The sequence below is a fragment of the Anguilla rostrata genome, chromosome 1 (genome assembly GCF_018555375.3).
Source record: "Anguilla rostrata isolate EN2019 chromosome 1, ASM1855537v3, whole genome shotgun sequence".
Classification (NCBI taxonomy): Eukaryota; Metazoa; Chordata; class Actinopteri; order Anguilliformes; family Anguillidae; genus Anguilla; species Anguilla rostrata.
The window spans coordinates 72,884,821-72,906,116 of record NC_057933.1 but is presented as its reverse complement, the minus strand read 5'-3'; the positions used below and the strand labels follow the sequence as shown (position 1 = coordinate 72,906,116).

Here is a 21,296-nt window from a genome sequence, read left to right as displayed (position 1 = left end):
GAAGTACAGTATCTTGCAAGGTAGTACACTAGTTTATCCAACAAGCTAGCAATGCCATCGTAACCTCCACTATGAAGCGCGGATGAGAGAGATTGATATTGATTTCTGTCAGGACCATAGACATTTCATAATAAAGTATACCTTAGCTAATGAGACGCTGGGAAACAGCTCGAGACCTAAAGGAAGACCTTAAGGTATACCTTACGACGCGCGTAGCTCTAAGGAGACTCTGGGAAACGCAGCCAAAGATCTAAATAAAAATCTAATTGTTATCGCACATGTTTCCCGTCTTCTGGGTTGCTAGGCCAACATTCCTCACATCACAAGCGATCTCTGCATGCATTGCAGATATGAAAAATCGGGGGAAAAAATTGTGAAAAACCCATTGCAATGAGGAAACCAAGGATGTGTGGCTTGTGTAGGCGGTGCGGTGAGCAGGTAAACCGGATCCAACCCAGAGGCTTGAGGCCAAGCTGAGCTGGCCACTGATCATGTGAAAGCAGATTAGCAGGGCGTGTAGGCCTAGTTGTTTTGCCAATTCATTTGTCATATTGTTTGCTCATCATGCCGATGGGTTGAGACCAATGAACAGTTCAAAGACATTTTTTCTGACCAATCAATTTTCAGATCACCACCGCTGCTGCTTATAATATAGCCTAACAGCCAAACTGATGGGGACACTTAAGGAAATGCATTAATATGTTGCTTTGCTAGTTTATTTCTGCAACCCCAAAATTTTTAATTTACAGGTTGAAAAAAGGGAAATCAAGCCCAATGAAACTTGAAGCAATGGGAAGTAAGTACACAAAGTTTTTATTCATTTTGTGTACGCATGGGTTCTTTTGAATTCTGTTAGTTATTTTGTAGTTTGTATTAACAGATGGTCCCTATAAATCATGGTCAGGTTTATCAGCCCGGCACTTGGCTATTATTAAAAACTGCAATTCACTCTGAGGAATAATAAGAACAAGGTTAAAAAATTAAGAACAAAGAGCAATGTTTAAACAATGTCTGTATGTATGTATATAATTGTTTAAAATGAAAAAACATATTACTGCAATCAGCGAGAAACAGTGGAACATGTAGGCTACTGACAGAAAGTGTAAAGTACACTCGAGAGACAAACATGTGAGAGTGGGGAAATAATTAATGGTTATTGTATTTGGCTCACTTTTGAAAATATTACTTGAGATAAATTAATACTTATACAATACAAATAACTTATATCCCTGGGTTATGATTACACACCACAATGAAATTTCTGGGACGTACTATTCACTAGAAATCTGACCGGGAGTTAAAAGTTATGTTTAACCCCGTGGGTGGGGTAAAAACTAACATGGCGGGGGGTACACCTATGTAACAGTCTTAAATGCTTTAACAGTTAGTACACAGTAAGGTAATGCAACACAGTTCCATGTCATGCGATACAAACGTATAATTGATTGCATTTATGTTTTTCATGGCTTACCAATATCTGCAAAAATATGTCATAAGGCTGTACATTATTCTTTTTGCAGGTAGTGGGCTAGAAATGGATGTAACATTGTGTGGCAGGGAGAGAGTACTCTGCAATCTTAATACCTGTAGCTTTCATATAGCTTAATTTACCATCAAGTGCTGAAAGAAATGGTGGACAGTTTGAATGCCATTCTACAACCACCAGCGGTAGGTGTAAATAATATCCAAAAATATACTGTAAGCTAAAAATAATTGAGCTATAGCCTATTTGTAGCCTACCTAATAAAAGCTAGCTAGGTAGCAATTTACTTTAGATTAGCAAATCTGATATTTACCGAAGCGGTGACATGGAGCAGTTCTGTATGTCATGACTACAACATTGGCGGGGGTATACAAAATGTCTGCAGTTTCATTCAATATTTGAGAAACTGAGTTACGCATGAACATACTTGCTTATATTTAGAAAAGCTGTCTGTAGCTCAGAAAGAATGAAAGCCTGCAATGTTGGACTTAGTGGGTGGACCAAAGCAAGTTAGTGCTGGTGGTGCTCATCAAGAAAAGCTGAAATAAATTGGGAAATAAACAAATAAATGTGAAACTATATATGATAATTAAGAAATATATGGATATAAATGAATAAATATATTTGAAAAGAATATAAATTAAGAAAAAATATAATAACTTAATTGCGCATAATTTATAATTTTATATTAATTTCCATATTTATTTATGTAGACTATTTTTAGATTTGCCTATTTTATTTATTTATTTTTAAATTATTTATTCATTTTTATATTTCCACATTTATTTATTTATTCTTTCATTTATTTCTTATTCGTTGTGGCACTCTAGATGTTCCATATTCGGCTGGGTGTTTTTCATGGAAAATATTGGCTGATAGTCTACTTGCCAGCAATGTGAACCCGGAAATGTTGAGTACCCCAAAGTTTTATGTTAGAAATGTACAGCATGGGTCCCCAGCATTTAGAAACTGCCGGATGCTAACTTGCATATGTTGGGAAATTAGCATAATTAGCATTAATTAGCATAATCACCTATATGGACAATATTTCAGCAACTGCTTGACCGATTTGAACAATATCGAAGTGGTTTTAGGGGTTATTAAAGGATTTTCAAAATTCAAAATGGCCATTTAAACCAGAAGTGGCCATATTTCAACTCCCGGTGGGCCAATTTTGATGAATTTTTGAGTCGATTTTTGAGGTTATTTATATGCTTAATACATTGGACCTGCATTTCAAGCTGTTAAGTGATGTCTTATTATAATCACTATCAAAAGTTGGCAAAGTGAGTTATGCTAATATTAGCTAGCTAACAAGTTAACATTGGCTAACTAATTAGCTAGCTAATGAGCTAATGCTAGCTAGCTATGCTAATCGTGATTAGCTTTTTGCCAGAAGAGGGGATGAAGCCGATTGAAGAAATCGAAGACTTCGTCATCAACGCGCCACGTAAGACCTGGGATATAAGCCGTAACGTGGCGAGGATCCATGATGAAAGCTGACCCAGCTAAGGCGGCTGCTGTCCGAGACTGGCCAACCCCTGCTAACATCAGTGAGCTGCGAAGCTTCCTGGGCCTGGCGTCATACTACCTCTGCTTCATCAGGGACTTCACCACCATCGCCAGCCCACTTCACCGCCTGACCGACAAGGGTCGACCATTCGACTGGAACGATGCCTGTGCTACAGCCTTCACCTGACTCAAAGCGACCCTCACTGAAGCCCTAGTCGTGGCCTACCCCGATGCCCAACAGTCCTGCATCGTGGACAGCGACGCCAGCAACGTGGGGATCGGGGCTGTCCTCTACCAGCGGGGAGGAGATGGGGAGCGTGCCGTGGCCTACTTCAGTCACGCTCTGAGTCGGACGGAAAAGAACTACTGCATCACCCACTGCAAGCTGCTGGCAGTGGTCCTGGCATTACGGCACTTCCGGCCGTATTTGCATGGCAGCCACTTCCTCATCCACACCGACCACGCCTCACTTACCTCGCTCCTGAACTTTAAGCATCCTGAGTGCTCGATGGCTGAAGGCCTTTCAAGGGTATGACTTTGAAATCCAGTATCAGGTGGGGCGACACCATGGCAACGCAGACGCTCTCTCCCGGCGCCCCTGTGCGGCATTGGAGTGCCGCTACTGCCAGCGGCAAGAAGAACGGGGCCAGATGACACTAACGGTGGCGGCCGTCCAGACCGCCAGCAACTAGGAGGAGTGGCTCCCGTTGACCACACAGCAACTGAGGCAGCAGCAGGAGACAGACATGACCTTGGCGCTGGTGAGAGGCTGGCTGGAGACGGGGCGGCACCCCAAGTGGACAGGAGTGGACAGAGGTGTCAGCGCTGGGGCCCGAGATAAAGGCCTACCACTCTCAATGGGGCAAATTCAAGCTCCATGATGGGTTTGCGTACCAGAGGTGGCAGGCTCCCGGACGGGGGAACGACCTTGCTGCAGCTATTGGTGCCCCGTATGCTCCGTCCCCAGGTTCTCCAGATCGTCCATGGCTCGCTGGGGGTGGGGCACTACAGGAACGCCAAGACCCTCCACCACCTCAGGGGGTGGTTCTACTGGCCTGGCTGTCAATGAGATGTGGAGCTACACGTGCACTGCTGCGACTCCTGCACCACCCAGAAGGGACCAACCCAGCACTCCCACGCACTACTGCAGCAGTACTTGGTGGGGGCCCCGATGGAGCTATTAGGGGTGGACATCCTTTGGCCCTTCCCCGTCACCAACTCCGGCAAATGCTATGTCCTCGTGTCTATGGACTACTTCACAAAGTGGCTCGAGGCATATGCGGTGCTGGATCAGAGCGCCACCACGACAGTGGAGAGGCTGGTGGAGGAGATGTTCGCCCGCTTTGGGGTCCCTGCCGAGCTCCACAGTGATCAGGAGCGGAACTTCGAGTCCCAAGTCTTCGGTGAGGTCTGCCAGCGGCTGGGGGTGAACAAGACGAGACACGACACAGGACGACACCGCTCCATCCTCAAAGCGATGGGCTGGTGGAGCAGTTCAACCGCACCCTGGCTACCCAGCTCGCCATCCTCACCAGCCAACACCAGTGGGACTGGGACTGCCACCTGCCCCTGGTCCTGTGGTCCTACTGGACTGCTGTCCAGGAGTCCAGCCAGTCCACGCCTGCTGCCCTCATATTTGGGCGGGATATCGGGACACTGGTGGACTTGGTGTTCGGGGCCCCGCCCGAGATTGCCGGGGGAAAAGAAATGGACTACTTTCATAGACTGAGGGATCGCCTACAGGTGGTCCACGACTACACCCGCCGGGCCCAGGGCAACTCCGGAGTGCGGCAGAAGAGGGCCTACGACACCCGCTGTCGGGACGGGACTTCGCCCCAGGGGACCAGGTCTGGTCAGGTGTACAGCTCGCACCGCAAGAAGGAAGTGTCGCCAAAGCTCTCCAGCCACTGGGCGGGACCGTGCCAGGTCCTGGACAAAGTGTCTGATGTGGTCTACCGGGTGCGGACGAAGGATTGTGGCCAGGCCATAGTGCTGCATCGCGACCGGCTGGGCCCCTACCGGCCATTGGCGGAGACGGCGACCATGGGGGCTGAGGTGCCCACTCCCTTGGCCGAGGGCCTCGGGCATCCCCTGACTCACCCCACGGGACCAGCTCTTCTGAACTCCCAAGACTGCGGCGGCGGTTGCCGCGGCACCTGGAGGACTGTGTCCTGGACTCAAGGGCCGTCGGGGACAACAGGCCTCTCGGGTGGGGGCAATGTAGCATCTGGGGGCTGTACTGGCAGGATTGGCCAGCAGCTCCCAGCATGCACCGTGCACGGGACACTTTATCGGGTTTGTGCAGTACTGTTGCCTTGTAAATGTTGTAAATAGCGTAGTTATTGTCTTATAAATGTGTCTGTGTTGTATGACTTGTGTTTTGCTGTCTTTGGTTGTGTTTGTTGTGTGTCACCGTGGGCGAGACTGAGGAGGAGTTTGAGGGGCTTCTCCCCTGTTCGGCATTGTATAGCGAACTGAACAACTGTCTGATTTCCGTATTGCATGTTCCTCAATAAAGCTCGATTGAGTTTGAACTACTTTACGTGTCAGCTTTCATCATGGATCCTCGCCATGTTACGGCTTATATCCCGGGTCTTACGTGGCGCGTTGATGACAAAGACTTCGATTTCTTCAATCGGCTTCATCCCCTCTTCTGGCAAAAAGCTAATCGCGATTAGCATAGCTAGCTAATGTTAGCTCATTAGCTAGCTAGTTAGTTAGCTAATGTTAACTTGTTAGCTAGCTAATATTAGCATAATTCACTTTGCCAACTTTTGATAGACAGTAATGCTAACTATGGATCTGGAGAAGAATTCACTAGGTTTTCCTATATCACATTAGCAACAAGCTAGCTTAGCTAACGTTTAGCTAATGTTTGCTCATTAGCTAGCTAGTTAGTTAACTATTGTCAGCTTGTTAGCTAGCTAATGTTAGCATAACTCACTTTGCTAACTTTTGATAGTGATTATAATAAGACATCACTTAACAGCTTGAAATGCAGGTCCAATGTATTAAGTATATAAATAACCTCAAAAATCGATTCAAAATTCATCAAAATCGGCCCACCGGGAGTTGAAATATGGCCACTTCTGGTTTAAATGGCCATTTTGAATTTTGAAAATTTTTTGAAAGAAAATTTTTTGAAAGTCAGAAATGGATTCAGCATCCTCAATAACCCCTAAAACCACTTCAATATTGTTCAAATCGGTCAAGCAGTTGCTGAAATATTGTCCATATAGGTGATAAGAGCGTCTGCTAAATGCCTATAATGTAATGTAATGATTATGCTAATTAATGCTAATTATGCTAATTATGCTAATTGCCCAACATATGCAAGTTAGCATCCGGCAGTTTCTAAATGCTGGGGACCCATACTGCACATTTTAAACATAAAACTTTGGGGTACTCAACATTTCCGGGTTCACAATAGGGCTCTATAGGCTGGCAAATAGACTATGAAGTCATGGAGCAGTCATGACAAAGGTTTGATAATCACGGAAAACTGAATAAAGCGGCAGAGTGAAAAAAAACATTAATTTTTTACATTAATTAATAAATATTATGCAGTGGGAAATTATTTTAAATAACATGCACAACTGTAGCAACAGTAGCAATCCAGAAGGTAAGCAAATATTTGGCCTCATTTATCAAGCTTTATATGAACAAATTTCTTTGCAAAAGAAAAAAATTCCCTGAACAAAAAATAAAGGGGAAAATCATGTCAGACGCCATGCCAGCCCTGGTATGGACAGACAAGGAGATGCGGGAATTGTGGTTTTCACCTGCTTTTATTTTAGTAAGAGAGTGAGAGACAGGCAGGCATTTAAACAAGGCATTTAAACAAGAAGTGGAAATGTGCCATTCATGAAAGTTTTTGGGAGTCAAGTTTTTTTTATTATTTTTATTTATTTATTTTATAACAGAAATAGTATCACACGCATGGACAGCATACAGGACAAGACTGACTGCACTACAATGCCCATACAACAAGGGTTAAATTTTGACAAAAAAGGAATGTAGTAATCAACACAGCTCAGTGAATTTAAGTTCTGTGCTCATCACATTTTTGTTTGCTCCTCATGTGGTGCATCATCGAGCTTGTAGTAGTGTTGTACTTGTACACCTCATTGCAGTATTTACAGTGTACCTCTTCAGTTTGGCAATAAAAATGATCCCATTTTTCATCTTTTTTTTTCCATCTTGCCTAGGCACTAGAAATTGTTGCCAGTACCCAGATGTACATGCCCAAGCCTATCTCACTAGGCTATGTGAAAATATACAGCTCTCCCTGGTGGACAACACTACACTATCACGTTCAAGAATGTTAAATGGACTGCATTTATATAGCGCTTTTATCCAAAGCGCTTTACAATTGATGCCTCTCATTCGCCAGAGCAGTTAGAGGTTAGGCGTCTTGCTCAAGGACACTTCGACACGCCCAGGGCGGGGTTTGAACCGGCAACCCTCCGACTGCCAGACAATCGGTCTTACCTCCTGAGCTATGTTGCCCCTCCCTCAAGAGGAAGGGCTTGAAAAGAATTATCCTCCTTTAGCTGAGGCCATATTCTCTTGAGGGAGAATTTTAAAAAATCTTATCTGTTCCAGAGATCTAATGTGAGCAGGGAGTTTTTGATCCAGTTTAACAACATATATTTATGCCACCAAGTAGTTTTTTTGCCAGGTTTTCCTGTTTTAGAGGCAGGCTAATTGTGTCCCCCCTCATCCCAAAAATAATGTACCCTGGGTCCACTGAAGTACATTCAGGATATGCTGTAGTTCCATTCTAATTTTGGCCCTGCAAGAGGCAATAAATGGACATGTCCAGAATAAAGGTGCTAATGTACACTTTTTGTTCCTGCACTTTGCAGGACACATTGCAGAGAACTGTGAGTTAATTTTATTACATATGACAGGAGTTCTGTGGACGAATTGCATAATTTTATATTGAATTTCCCAGGCTCTGTCACATACTAGGATATTACTAGCATTTAGCATGGCACTCATACAAGATTTGGTATCCGGGCTAGCACGTGAATCTTGCCTCCCAGACCCCATCTTGTATGCTGTACTTTCATATCAAACTTGGGTGAGAGGCAGGAATACACCGTGGATGCCAATCTATTGCAGGGCACACACACCATTCACTCAGGGCACATACACTCATACCTATGGGCAATTTAGAGTCCCCAATTAGCTTACCTGCATGTCTTTGGACTGTGGGAGTATGACATGCAGGCACAGGGAGAACATGGAAACTCCACACAGAAAGGCCCGGATTCAAACCCAGGACCTTCTTGCTGTGAGGCGACAGTGCTACCCACTGCACCACTGTGCTACCTTATACTGCCAAAAAAAGGCAAAATCACGGAATTTGTGACACCTGTGAGTTCTGTGACAAACACCCAGCTATAATTATGAGGGAATGGGGTCAATGGAATGATAATCCAATTTAAACTGTGTGTAATTTTAGTCCACAGACATGCAGAACACCTGAAGTTTTTGTTTGTAGTTCTGATGCTGATTATGTCTTTCCTGGTAAGTATTGGATGCACTTCGACTAATGTACGGACAAAACTGTAATTTCCCATAATTCCATTATTGATCACAAGTCAGTGAGACACAACAAAAAAAGCAATTAAGAAAATTGACTGCAAAATAAATAATAGGATTTCAAGAAACAAGGTCTCGAACAAGGTCAAGTCCAGAGAACCACTGCTAAATATACAGGCAAAATCCCCATGTCAGCTGAACATTGACAGGGTGGCAAACTTGCCTTTTAAATAATCATTGGCCTCAGTGTGTTTTCATTCATTTTACTTGATTAGTGATTTAATCCTGGCCTTATATTTAGAGGAACACATTCCTGGACCCAAGCGTAGCATATTCTTCTCATTTCAGACATTCCAGTCCCTTTTAATGGGTCCAGAGAATGTTTCTAAAAATTGGTCTATCATTGTATTTTCTTGTTTCCACATAACAATTTCATTTTCACCCATCCCTATATCATGATAACAGGGCATATGGTTTTATATGAAGAATGACAGGCAGTCCAACATATTGGTCCAGGCTCCTGCCTCACATCAGAACCATGTGAATTCTGATGACCTGCTCACAACCCTTCTCACCCCTCTCACGACCAAGCCCATGGCTGATATTGGTATCGCCCCACAAGAGTGGCACAAGATCCTAGACATGCTTCACTGGCCTGGTCCAGACAAACAAATTGAAGATCTGTCCGCAAGCACGGATCCATCCAGCTCATATTTTTACATTCCTGGGCTGCAGAAGAGCTACCAGGTAGGGGAAGAATTGTGTGTCACAGTGGTGGCCAGAGATTTCCACCAGAACCCCAAGCCATATGGAGGTGACTTCTTCCAGGCCAAGCTTTACTCACCCAATCTGAAGGTATTCTGTATTTCATTAATCTTTGTTCTTGTCATGTATAGTCAAAGGTGCAAAAAGTAATGGTCCAGAAGGCATATTTAGTACTCAGAATGTCTTAGCAGATATTGAGATAGAGGATAAAGACGCACTGAATAAATTAGACACTCTACAAACAAATAAGGCAGCAGGCCCTGATGGAACATGCCAAAGAGTTAGGTGAGATCATCTTTAAACCACTGGCAGCTATTTTTAGATGGTCTTTAGAAACTGAATAAATACCAGAAAACTGGAAGGAGGGTAATGTAATACCAATATATAAGAAAGGGGACTGCAGACCTGCCAACCTGCACGCATTTTGTGTACCAACCACGCAATTATTGGTCAAAATACGCATGTACGAAATGCCAACTGAAACTACGCAACAAAAAAAAAAAAATATATATATATATATATATAATTTGATTACGGAAAACAATCAATCAATACAAAATAATACCGTACATTTATTCGGTATTTAAAGTACATCCCTCGGATTGGACCAGATGCGACCTTGTGCTTGTGGTTCTGTAACCCCTCCCCGACCCACTCAACATCCACTGATACACAGCGGTACTTTATTATTCACCGAGGCGTAACGCTGCATTGCTGAGGTAAAATGAGAAGTGAGAGAGTAATAATCAAGCACAAAAATGTGACCGTAATGTTAACATATATAACGTTAAAACATGTTCGGTAACCACGTGATGATGCATTTCAAGAGGTATATCCTAATGAGATAAATTTGTGTATATAGTTAGCCGTAGTAGTAGATCGCATACGAGTTAGCCTCGTTACCAGACGGCTACGGTGTGAATAACTGATGGAATTATTTAGCTGCAGTAACTCAAACGCCACAGAGACTCCCTGTTCTAACATTGAATCGAGCACACTCTGTTGGAGCAAAATATCAGGAGCAATGGCCGTACCTCCGCCCCGCAAAACGTCCGCAACATGCATTTTGCGCATTGCATTTATAATTTCGAGATTAGCCACCGAGGAGCTTCATGTAAAAATTTAGCTAAACCTCTAGTTACGAAGGCCTACATTCCTAGATAATTTTTCAATTGAATACTTTTTTTCATTAGCCTATATGATATGTGCCTATATAAGCTGATTCAATTATTTAATTATTAAATAAAAATGGAAATCATGAACAGAAACTTGGTTTTATTCATAACTGAGTGTTGTACATCGCAACATAAGTTTTTTTTACATTACAACATACGTTTCTGTAAATACTTGAAAATGAAAACATGTTACAATATACAATATAAATTATTTCCATTTTTATTAAATAATTAAATGCAATTCACTTATAGTTATCAGTTTGTATAAGCACACACATCATATAATGAAATATTAATCATGAAAAAAATAGGTTTAAGCAAGCTTGTACTCGAACTTTTGACTTGCAATTATATCATAATATAGCCCAGTGCAGTGCAAGTGATATTTTAGAATCAGGTCAAATTATACAATTTTGCCTGATCACTTCTACAGTCAAAACTAGAATTATGAAGAAAGGCTTGTGTGTGTGTGTCTGAGTGTGTCTCTTGCAGACTGTCGTGTGCAAAGTGAAGTGGTGCGAAAGCATGTGAACTAAGCATTACACTGACCATTGCGGTACTCAAAATATTTTCCCAATGTTGGCAGGTCTGAGACTGTACTGATCCAGGAAATTAAAGGCCTGTTAGGTTAACTTGCACCACATTTAAAATACTGGAATCTATCATTAGAGACTAAATTGAATTGTTTCTTTAAAATAACAACATCCTAATCCTAAAGGACAGCAAAGCAAGGTCATGCCTGACAAACCTTTTAGTATTCTTTGAAGAAGCTACCAAGTGTTTTGGCTATAACAAGGTTTATGATATTATATACTTAGATTTCCAAAAAGCATTTGATAAGGTACACATGAGAGACTAGCTAGCAGAATGAAGACAGTAGGAATTACAGGATGTATTTCAGAGTGGGTTCAGAACTTGCTACAGCATAGAACACAGAGTTATAGGCTAAGATCTTATCTGAACAGGGCATTGTGGGAAGTGGAGTCCCACAAGGATCGGTTCTGGGACCACTGCTCCTCATTTCTTATTAATGACCATGACAGGGACATTGAAAGTACATTATTTAAATTTGCAAATGATACAAAACTGGGATGCCCAGCTAATAGTTTGAAATCTACTCATGTAATCCAAGAAGATTTAAACAAAATCCAAAAGTGGGAAGAATCTTGACAAATTAAATTCAGTATAACTAAATGTAAACGTGTCCATGTGGAAAATAAAAACATAAGGCAGGATTACTTTATGGGAGGAACAAAATTGGACTGTGCCCAATTTGAAAAAGACTTTGGAGTAATAGTTGATCAAAGTCATTCAGGTTCTAGGCACTGTGCTGTAGCAGTGAAAAAGGGCAACAGGATGCTGGGATATATGGCCAAAAGTTCTGGGGTCCGCACTACAGGAAAAATATAGAGGCTCTGGAAAAGGTTTAAAGAAGGGCAACCAAATTGATTCCTGGTATGAAGGAAAGACTTAAGATGCTTTAATAACTTTAAGCTTGTTAAAATTGGATTTAGGGGTGATTTTATTGAGGCTTTTAAATTCAAAAGGGGGATTGACAAAGTGAACAACAACAGATTCTTTGGGTAGAGTTCTGTTAGTAGAATGAGGGGGTATAAATGGAAATGAGCAAAAGGTCAATTCCACACAGACATTAAGAAGCATTTTTCATGCAGAGAACAGTCAATGTGTAGAATAGCTTGCCAGGTAATGTAGTAGAGGTAGAAATTCTGGGGGGTTTTCAAGACCAGGCATGATACATTGTTAGATAGATACTATCTAGCTTGTAGGTAATTAAAGCACTAGGTACAATTTAGTTAAGAAAATGGTGAGCACTGTTTCTCTCAGTATGATTTCCAATCTGTACAATCATTACTGCATAATTTACGGTGAAAACATTTCATATACATGAGACAAGCAAACACTTTCACTGAATGTTCTGCATTTTTGTTGCATTATGACATCTAGAGAGCTTCTGTTAAAGATATTTCTCAATATCATTTTACATTGCATGTTCTGCTGTCTTTTTTGTTTTTGGTTTTGGTCCAGGCTAGTGTGTTTGGGGAGGTGACAGACCTTCAGAACGGGTCCTACTCAATCTGCTTCCTACTGCCATGGCCTGGGGAGGCTTGGGTAGCTGTACGTCTGATCCACTCCAGCGAGGCTGTGCAGGTCCTGAAACACAGCCGGAAATATCACTCAGACCGCGTCTATTTCGGAGGCGTATTCATGGGGACCGATCTCAATGGGAAAAACTTTAAAGAAACGAGGGAGTGCAATCCAAAGTGGGATGGGGCTGGTCTGGAACGCATGCAGACGGGCAACTGCTGCTGTGAGTATCCGGACCCAGGAACAGGGGAGGTGTGGCTGTGCAAGAAGCCCAAATCTCTGTCCTGTGATGCCCTGGTCTACCATCAGATGGGAGGCTACAGAAACATCCTCCGGCCTGAAGAAGCAAAATTCCTGAACACGTGAGAAAAATTGGGGGTTTGAGGGTGGGAGTACAATACAAAATAATTTTAATAGGAAGGTGCAATTTCGGTGATTAATTGTAAATATTTCTGAATAATTGTGCATTTTCACTCTTAAAAATTCAATGTCATTCCCAAATATAAATTATATGTGCATATTCCCTTTCACAGGCAATATACTAATAAGTGGATCAAAGGAAACAACAGCAAAATTATAATCTTTCCCTCCAATACAACTGTCGGTCTGTATGCTTTCTCATAGATTCATTTTCTGATATTGCTTTGTCTGTAAATCTATCTTGAATGTGAGCACTCTGGTTTCAGCCCTGCAGATTTTGTGTATAGTTGTCATTGCCTAATTGAAAATATAACTGAAAATAGTCATTTCAATCAACTTAATTTGAGCATAACTATTGCTGTGTAAACATATTTCGGTATAGTGTTGGTTATTTCATACTTTGAGGTGTACTCTTCCATGTATTTGTTTCAGGTGTAACAGAAAAATGCAGACCTGGGCTTCAAATACCAGTTCCAGCTGGGTTCTACATGAGGGATGTGTGGACCTCCCTCGTCTGTAATGCAGGCCATTTTGATGCTCCCAAAATAACCCAGTGTCTGAAAGACAAAGAGCTTTTCATGATGGGAGACTCCACCATGAGACAGTGGTACCATTTTCTGGGAAGCTCTGTGCCAAGTAAGATTTCCTCCTCTCTTATTCTTTATAGGATAATAATGTGTGTTGGTTAACACTGCTGCTTAGTTAAAATTTTGAAGTTGTAAATAAGTACACAGTCACATCTGTAAGCCATTTCTCTAAAACATTGATAGGACATGCAAATGAACAATTTGAAAATGATTTATTGAAAATCCTCTGGATGATTGTACAAAAAGCTATCTGTAACCTGAACCACTCTAGTAAATCTCTCGTTTGAGCTGAAGTGAGACAAACAGAAAAAGGAAATGCTATATGTCCGGCAAAAGAAGTGTTCAGATTTGTGAAAAATAATGTCACCTGGATGTTTATAATGACATTAATGACAACCTTATCGACAACCTCAACTTTTTAACCAGTGCTATGAGAGCATATTCTTCTCATTTGGTAAAAAATAAATTAGCATATGGGGTATTTCTTTAAACAAACCCTAATGGATGCAGCCTAGAAGGCTATATTATTTAGCTTGCCCTTAGTAACGGCGAACATATCGTAGCAATTAAATTATACTTATTTGCGATTGCTATTAAGCAATTAAATGATGTTGGATTTAACTGCTAGTCTTTATGTTAACAACAAATCAAGAGAAATAGAAATATATAAATATAAAATACGGATCAAATCAAACTACAGTCAAGAAGAGTGATAATAATATGAATAAAGAATTATTTAAAGTTACAATCTCGGAGATTTCCGTTTCATTCTCTTTGGCGGTACCAATGGCGAGAAGCGGTAATTGCAGGTGTGTTTTTGGACCTCACCTCCCATAGATCCAACCGGATCCAACCCTCTGGATCCAACCAGTGTCGCCTGTGTGACGTCTGTCAGTTGGCACCTGGGCCACGCCAACTATAACACTATTTACTGAATAAAAAATGGTTGTTATAAAAGTAACGATATGTACATACTCATTCGTTGTCTAAAATTAGGCTAACTTAAACTGTCTTTACACTGCCGAGCCGGGTTAAAATGCTGTAGCAGACCTGGGGTAGAATTACTGATGATCAATTTCCACAAACATTCTTTATCCTTTTGCCCGGTATGAACATTAATTTACACTGCAGAGAAGAATTCGCGGGATTCGCTGTGGCTCGTGCAATTATGTATCTCGTGCACAATAAAGTCTTTTTCGTGAATGATTGTTGTGTGATATTTTTGAAACAACTGCCTTGCAAAATGTTACACCTGGTGTTTCTGGTTTTGCTGGCTAAACTGTTCGAGAATAAAGCTGAGCTGGGTGTTAAATTAGCAATCAGAACAAGAAGAATAAAACAAGAACAAATGAGATTTCATCAAAAAAGGCATCAAGGCTGAGGAAGCGTAATAAAATAATGACAACGCTAATCCATACTGCCCTATTCTTTTATTTCGTTTTCTCCGGCTTGACATCTTTACACAGAAATCAGACCCGGCTCTGCTCCACCTATACCCCGGCTTTATTCCGATCTTTATAATATATTGATGAACTTGATGGCAATGTAAATAACGGTAACGTTAAGGCTAGTTCAGATCAATGATTCGCGACGAGACGAAACGGTTTTAAAATGTTGCAGAGAAAATTGCAGCGGTGTGAACTGGTTAGTAGCAGAGCCGTTGCCTGCCCTTGGGTCTCAAAAGACCCACCTTGGTTAACCGCCAAGTGCAGTTTTAGAACGTTTATAATCAGACGTCTTGGAATTTTGCAAGTTGCATCCAGTCTCCTTGCGAATCATTGATCTGAACTGGCCTTTAGTTAGCTACACTGCAACGTTGCAACAAGGTAGCATTGCATTCGAGAGATGGTTTGCGAGGTCGGTTGCGTTAGCTAGCGTTTATTCTAATTGTTAGCTGACATTCGATTGTGTTATTTAACGTTTAACGTTGCGTTAGCTAGCTAGTGTTATTAGCTAGCTAGCTAACGCAACGTTACCTGATATGAGAGATGGATACTGTGCGCAACGTTGTCTAAAGTAATGTTGTCTTTCTTGACATGGTCTGGTAACTAGCGTTAGCTGTGCAAATAGCTATGTAATTTAGTAACGTTACATTGTTAACAAATATAATACGAAATCTACATAAACAAATAATATGACCTCTCATGTTACACAAAAACTTTTTAGGGTTCCATAACCACCCCCTCCCCCTTTCTCTGTTATTGTAACGCTAGCAGACACCGGAAAAAACAGTACGCCGCTCACACGCAAGTGAGTTGAAGAGCGAGCCTGTTGCGTTAGCTCCGCCTACCCTCTCTGGCGGACAAACCACTGATGGGTGATGGAAAACGCGTCACTAACTATGCGCCGCTTGTGATTTTTTTCCCGGGAATGCCGGGAACCCAGTTCTTTATTATTAATAATAATAATAATAATAATAATAATAATAATTAATATAATAATAGGCTCAATTTATTTAAACAGACATTTATTTTAATGAAAATCTTCGAGATTATTACTTTAAATAAATATATAAATAGAAAAATAAACAAAATTAAAATACAAAACCCCTCTGGGACTTCAGTTGGTTTCACCAACAAATATAGGCTACATAGCTTATATCATTTTACATACTGAGTAATTTGTAAATTGGGATTTATGAAGACCAGCTGTCTAACTTTTTGTGCACTATACACAGTCATACAATAAACTTAGCTTAATTAATAAATATTTGGACAGATATATAGGTATAGATTAATACATAAAGAAATGCATTGCGTGTGTGTGCATGCATGTGTGTATGCATGCACGTGTGTGTGTATGTATGCATGCATGTGTGTATGTGTGCTTGTGAGTGTGCATGTATTTGTGAGTGTGTGTGCCTATTGTAGTTTGCATTCATAATTTTGAGGTATTGCTTTGGAAATCATTTTTGCCACACTTTAACACAAGAGAGATTTAGTGCCATTGTAACAAGAGTCAAGAGGACTAACTTCCCTTGGGTTGATTTGGATAGTTTCTTGACCTCAAGTGACATCATTAGTTATGTCACAGTTAGCCTTGCACCCTATGTACAGTAGGCATGTTTTATGTCACCTTTTACGTTTAGCCATTAGCCAGATGACATTGTGTTGGTTATGTTACATTTTGCACAACATAAGGTGTTATGTTGGCCTTTATGAAGCATGACATTTGTTTATGTATGATCTATGATGCAATTATGTCATGTTCATGAAGGCATTATATATGCTGTATAAAGCCTTTATGAGATACATTTTTTAGTGTTACCTTTTTTTGTAACTTGGCCTCATTTTGATGTCAATACGTTTAACGGCAGGCCTAGACTTAGCAAGTTTTAAACGACTACCGTTTTCCATAATGACAGTGCTTTGTGTGCATGATTAACTTGGCATTTGTGTAGATTTAAAACATGGTTTTGTTGAGATATATTTTTTATGCTGAGTTTCTTATGAGCAACTGAGAATAATGCATAAATGTATGAACCATAAGATGAAATGTTGAAAAACATTCATACACATACATCCACACACAGATACGTTCTAGCGCAAAGAAACGCACAGGCATGGATTCAGTCATTTTACCACAAGTTAAGGTGTTTATCATTTTTTAATTGAACGGGTTTCATTGTGTACATGATAGACATAATTGTTTGTATGTCAGTAGATGACAGAAATGCCTAGCTAACTAAATTGTATCATTTGCAAGGTAGCTGCAGCAATTTTAGCCTAGTTAAATTAGTTAATCCGTAAACTATATGAATTTAAACCTCACTTATATTGAACCTTACCATCACAGTGAAGTAGTCACCACCAAGTTTCTATAAGCACACAATGCCATGATCAATGGAAATTCCAGAAGAAATAAGAATAAAGGTCATTGAAATATATCAGTCTGAAAGGGGTTACACCTCTGGGACTCCAACAAATCACAGTAAGAACCATTATCTCCAAACGTGGAACACTTGGAACAATGGTGAATCTTCCCTGGAGTGGCCAGCTTGGCAAACATTTTCCAACGGTGCAGTGACAAGTCATCCAGGAAGTCACAAAATATCCCAGAAGAACATCCAAAGAACTGCAGGCCTCTCTAGCCTTAGCTAAGGTCAGTGTTCATCGCTCCACAATAAAAAAGAGACTGGGAAAAAATGTGATTCATGGGAGAGTAGCAAGGCAGAAACCACTGCTAACCAAGAGAAACATTAATGCTCGTCTCACATTTGCAAAAAGCACCTGGTTGATCCCCAAGCCTTGTGGGATACTGTTCTATGGACAGATGAGTCTTTCGATGATATGAGAAATACAGATGAGAAACTTTTTGGATGATAATGGGTCCCATTATGTCTGGCATGAAGCAAATACAGCATTTCACGGTAAGAATATCATACCAGTCGAACATGGTGGTGGTGGTGTGATGTTGTGGGGATACTTTGCTGGATGACTTGCCATTATTAAAGGAACCAAGAATTCTGCTCTGTTCCAAAAAATTGTTAAGGAGAATGTCCAGTCATCTGTCCATGAGCTGAAGCTGAAGCGTAATTGGGTTATGAAGCAAGACAATGATCCAAAGCACAAAAGCAAGTCAACATCTGAATGGCCGAAAAGGAACAAAATGAAAGTTCTGGAGAAGCCCAGACAAAGTCCTGACTTGAACCCAATGCAAATGCTGTGGCAGGACCTGAAATGACCAGTTCATGCTCAAACACCTACCAATTTGTCTGAATTAAAGCAGCTCTGCAAAGAAGAGTGGGGTAAAATTCCTCCACAGTGATGTCGAAGACTGACATCAAATTACAGTAAGCATTTGGTTGCAGTTATTGCTACTAAAGGTAGTGCAACCAATTATTAATTTTATGGGGTAATTACTTTTTCACATGGGTGATATAGGTGTTTTTCATAAAATAAATAATAACCTTCCAATGTGTTTGTGTTTATTAAGATTACCTTTATATATCCTCTTATATTACATTTTGTCTAAAGGTATGAAACCATTCAATGTGACAAATATGCAATCATACAGGAAAAATCAGGAAGGGACAAATACCTTTTCACGGCACTGTAAAAATATTTGGCCCCTGCACTTCTGAAATTATTCTGGCGCACCTTCAGTGAATACATCTGTGTTATCCCTGAATGGAAATTTGATCTTATTACCACAAGGTTTTCTGATACACTTTGAATCTTCCCCTCTCCCCAGGCATGAGATACATGAACCTCCATTCTTCGGAACAGGCAGGCCCTCTCGTGGCAGTGGATGTAGAAAATAACATAGTCTTGCACTGGAGGGCTCATGGCATACCATTGCGTTCCCAAATATCCCGAATAGCTGACTTGCACTACATCAGCAATGAGATTGACGGTATTGCAGGCGGTCCGCACAAGGTCATCGTCTTCACCATCTGGGCCCACTTCACTAGTTTCCCGCTTAAATATTACATCCGCCGTGTGGCAAGGATTCGCCAAGCTGTTATCGCACTGCTGAAGCGAGCACCTGACACCATTGTCGCCATCAAGTCTGCCAACACCAGCTATAAGGTATATAATTAGAGACAGGGTGGAAAACTTCCATTCAGTGTCTTTCTTCATATCATGTTAGGGAAAATAATAAATAAAATTTAGTTCAAATAAGTTTTAATCATTAAAAAAAGCATATGCCTAACAGAAAACCTACATTATTTTGTTAACTACTACTAGCTTTAGGCGCACCCTGCAACAAATGCTGTTTAACAACACTTGCACTTCAAGATTGTTTAAACTTACAAAATGCCCATTGCCGATCTTTGCCATGAGTAGCCTGTTCTGGTATTTTTGCGAAGATCATATAGCCACAATTTTAAATAATGTTGATAAACTGTGCACAATTTTGTGATGCAAAAAAATAATAATATTCCTAGCTTTATTAGTCTCATTGGGGAATGACTATGACTGACGGTATTGAGTATTTTGTGAATTAATGAATGTATTGTTAATCAAGGAAAATGGTAGAAAACAGGTTGAGACCATTGATCATTTTCAAGTGAAATTTTCCACCCTGTCTATTTTCAGCTCACTAATCACCACTGCTGTATCCTCTGTATGATTAGTTTAGGGTCTATTCATATGCCTTTATCTTTACTATAGCAATCAGCTGTGAGTAACAAGAAACGTGAGCACAAAAGTGTTTCAGCCCTCAATGCTGGTGGTTATGTCATGGTGTGGGGCACATATATGCCATTAAAATGCAATGTTGAGGCAATGTAGATTATGTTACTGAATAGTAACCTTTTTTCTTTTTTTACTAAATTTGCATTTCCAATTTTTTGTTCACTACCTGTGGTAGCTTTGCTGTCTCTCACCTGTATGGCTATTTTCTATTCACTACACTATGCTCAAAAATGTGTGCTATAATTAGTGAATTTGTGTGCAGCATTTGATTAATACCTTTCTCCTGTTTTGACAGACTGTGTATGGCAGTGACTGGCTTTCCATACAGTTGGACACAATATTGAGGGCCACCTTCCAGGGGATTAATGTGGCCTTCATAGATGTTTGGCAAATGACCTCCTGCCACTACAGTCCCGAAAACATCCATCCCAACGCAATTATTATTCAAAATGAGATCAACCTTTTGATGTCATTCATCTGCCCTGTCTGAATGCCCACTTCCCCTTGAGCCCTGGTTGTGAGGGCCAGCAGTTAGCATAGGCTCTTGTTTATTTTAACCAAGTGGTTCACCTTCAGGTTGCTATTGTATTAAATAATTACTGGTCTATAGGGGGCGAGAAAACCTGTTGGAATGCAACCATCTTGAACTTTCAGTTTAAGATGGTTGCATTACTTCAAGTGGACACTGAAGCAAGAAAAAAAAGGGATCAAAAATATATGAGATGTGCTGTGGTGTTGGTTGTTATTCGGGATGGGATATTAGTCTGTGTATTCTTGGGATGTATCTATGATAATGGAGAAAACAATTTGTACAACTTTGGCCAACAGCAGGGAATGATGAAGTCAGCAAATATACTTTTTCGATTTTGCATGCATCTGTAATACTTTTACTTTTACAGTATTTTGTTATTGGTTCAGATTCATTCATTTTTTAGGGTTTAATAGTCTCCGCCTGAGAGGATATATATATATATTGTTCATTATGATGATCACTAGCAAGAAAAAAAAATTCTACTTCAGAAAATCAGCTTTGTTTTCATTTGAGGTTTTTTTCAGATGTTTTAGAGCTTTTCAGGTGTAAAATTTGTATGCATAATTATTTTCAAAATGGGATGTTACAGGATGTTATTCCCTTCTGTAGTGCCCCCTTTTTTAACACAAACTTGAAAATGATGTGCCCCCCCCCCCCCCCAAAAAAAAAACCCTTGAACCCTTTTGAACCCTCTTGAACCCTTTTGGCCACAGACATAATCCTGGTCTCTTATGAAGGGTACCTCTTGGGAGTTTGATTTCCACGTGTCAGAATTACTCTGAATATTACAGAAACACAGTAACAGAAGTTCAAACATGGCAGAAGTGGAAGTTTCCACACAATGCAGCCACAGCCACAATGCTGAACAAATTCTGGTTCAAATTTGATGACACTACCTATAAAAATAAGCATTCAGCTATGCCTAGGCAAGTTTCCAGAAAGGCCATTTGGAGACTCTAAAAGGACACAGGACACTCTAAAAGTAACAAAATGATATTATGGGTCTTTAAAATACTATATATTTTA

The 21,296-nt window shown here is 40.6% G+C and overlaps 1 protein-coding gene across 1 annotated transcript; it reads left to right on the top strand.

The window, feature by feature from the left end:
* Positions 1-541: 541 nt before the first annotated feature.
* LOC135234349 (NXPE family member 3-like) lies at positions 542-20,620 on the top strand. Its single transcript, XM_064298859.1, has 8 exons — positions 542-796; positions 8,466-8,530; positions 9,011-9,400; positions 12,532-12,953; positions 13,125-13,195; positions 13,444-13,647; positions 18,792-19,129; positions 20,034-20,620. The coding sequence occupies exons 1-8, from the start codon at positions 775-777 to the stop codon at positions 20,226-20,228; spliced, it is 1,707 nt and encodes a 568-aa protein (XP_064154929.1). The 5' UTR covers positions 542-774; the 3' UTR covers positions 20,229-20,620.
* Positions 20,621-21,296: the final 676 nt, after the last annotated feature.

Excerpts from the sequence above, each read along its gene's own strand:
- LOC135234349 (XM_064298859.1), top strand. The coding sequence starts at position 775 with ATGAAACTTGAAGCAATGGGAA. Across the intron at positions 797-8,465 it reads GAAACTTGAAGCAATGGGAA|TCCACAGACATGCAGAACAC; the intron begins GTAAGTACACAA and ends GTGTAATTTTAG. Across the intron at positions 13,648-18,791 it reads TCTGGGAAGCTCTGTGCCAA|GCATGAGATACATGAACCTC; the intron begins GTAAGATTTCCT and ends CCCTCTCCCCAG.